General features: G+C 44.7%; 1 protein-coding gene across 1 annotated transcript; it reads right to left on the bottom strand.

Moving 5' to 3' along the window:
- Positions 1-51: 51 nt before the first annotated feature.
- On the bottom strand, positions 52-917 carry AURANDRAFT_69397 (hypothetical protein; the record flags this gene model as incomplete). Its single annotated transcript, XM_009045165.1, has 3 exons — positions 52-474; positions 534-603; positions 794-917. Coding segments are annotated over 3 exons (617 nt in total), but the record flags the coding sequence as incomplete, so codon positions are not given.
- Between the last annotated feature and the right edge of the window lie 372 nt (positions 918-1,289).

A 1,289-nucleotide genomic window follows, 5' to 3' on the forward strand; every position in this document is an offset into this window, starting at 1 on the left:
CAACCTGAAGTATCTTTTGGTTCTCTTCTCCCTCGCCAATGGATGACACACCGCTTATAACGCATTCTCTTGATGAAAGGATTTTTACCCTCAGCCTCAATGGATTTAGTTAAAGTCTCAAAGGGGACGTTTACAGCATATTCACCAAGTAAATTACAAAGTAGATTACAAAGGACGCTCTTACCATTGCCACCTTCCCCCATAAGGAAGAAGGCACGTTCTTTAGAGTTCTTATCACAAAGTGTCTCCACAATCATTGTCTTAATATCGGCTTTCATATCCACAGTTTCATTAGCTGCACGTGCATACTTGTCCAGCCAAGTCTCAAAGATATCAATAATTTCATCACTGATAGGCTCTTGAGGATAATCATATCCACAAGACCAGGAGAGAAAGACATCATCAAAGCCAACATCACTAAATTTCATATCACACAATCGTAGAACTCCATTATTGAACCGAGGTGGGTCGTCGCTATTAGGATATACATTGGTTCATCAAATAAAAATTAAGGGCGATTGCTAAGATGGAACCAATCGGATAGATTAATCGTATGATGGAACCAAGTGGTCGAGAAAAGCATGATGGAACCAATATTCATGCCTATGATGGAAACAATCTAATGCGGGTTTGTCGACGCTACCTGAACCAATACCACTCAATGGACACTTTGATCATCTCCATACCCTGGTGATTAAAAACCCGCACGCCCATTACTTAGTGCGCGTAGAAAGTTTATGAAATAGATGATGGAACCAAGACTTCGACGCGAAATACATGATGGAACCAAGACTTGCGACTCCATTTTTCACCATGTCCTCGACAAGGCTTATGGCTTGGTTCCAACATAGATTTTGCGCCATATGGTTCCAACATAGATTTGCGCCATAAATAGGAAATAAATAGGAAATAAATATCTAAATAAATGCAGATAAATATGAACGGGCAAATAAAAGAGCCGAGAATAACGGGGGCTATAAATGGGCAGCTACCCCAGCCGAGTGGGGTCCGTCTCGATATAGTGCGCGACGGCGAGGTCCGCCTTGATAGGCTTACTCTTAAGGGAGGAGCTGGTGTGGCACTTTGATGGCCCTGGCTGGGCCAGACAGCAGCCAGTTTTTCTCGTGCCTGACGGGGAAGGTACTGCCGGTCTTGTCCATGCAGTAGACGTGGATCCGTGGCCTTCCATCCGGAGGCTGGTCTGGACCAGTTCTCGCACCTGCGTGCGCCAGGTTCCTGCTGCACATCATAGCATACCCGAATGGTATTTCAATTGGCGGAGCATCGTT

This window comes from Aureococcus anophagefferens (assembly GCF_000186865.1).
Source record: "Aureococcus anophagefferens unplaced genomic scaffold AURANscaffold_1647, whole genome shotgun sequence".
NCBI lineage: Eukaryota > Pelagophyceae > Pelagomonadales > Pelagomonadaceae > Aureococcus > Aureococcus anophagefferens.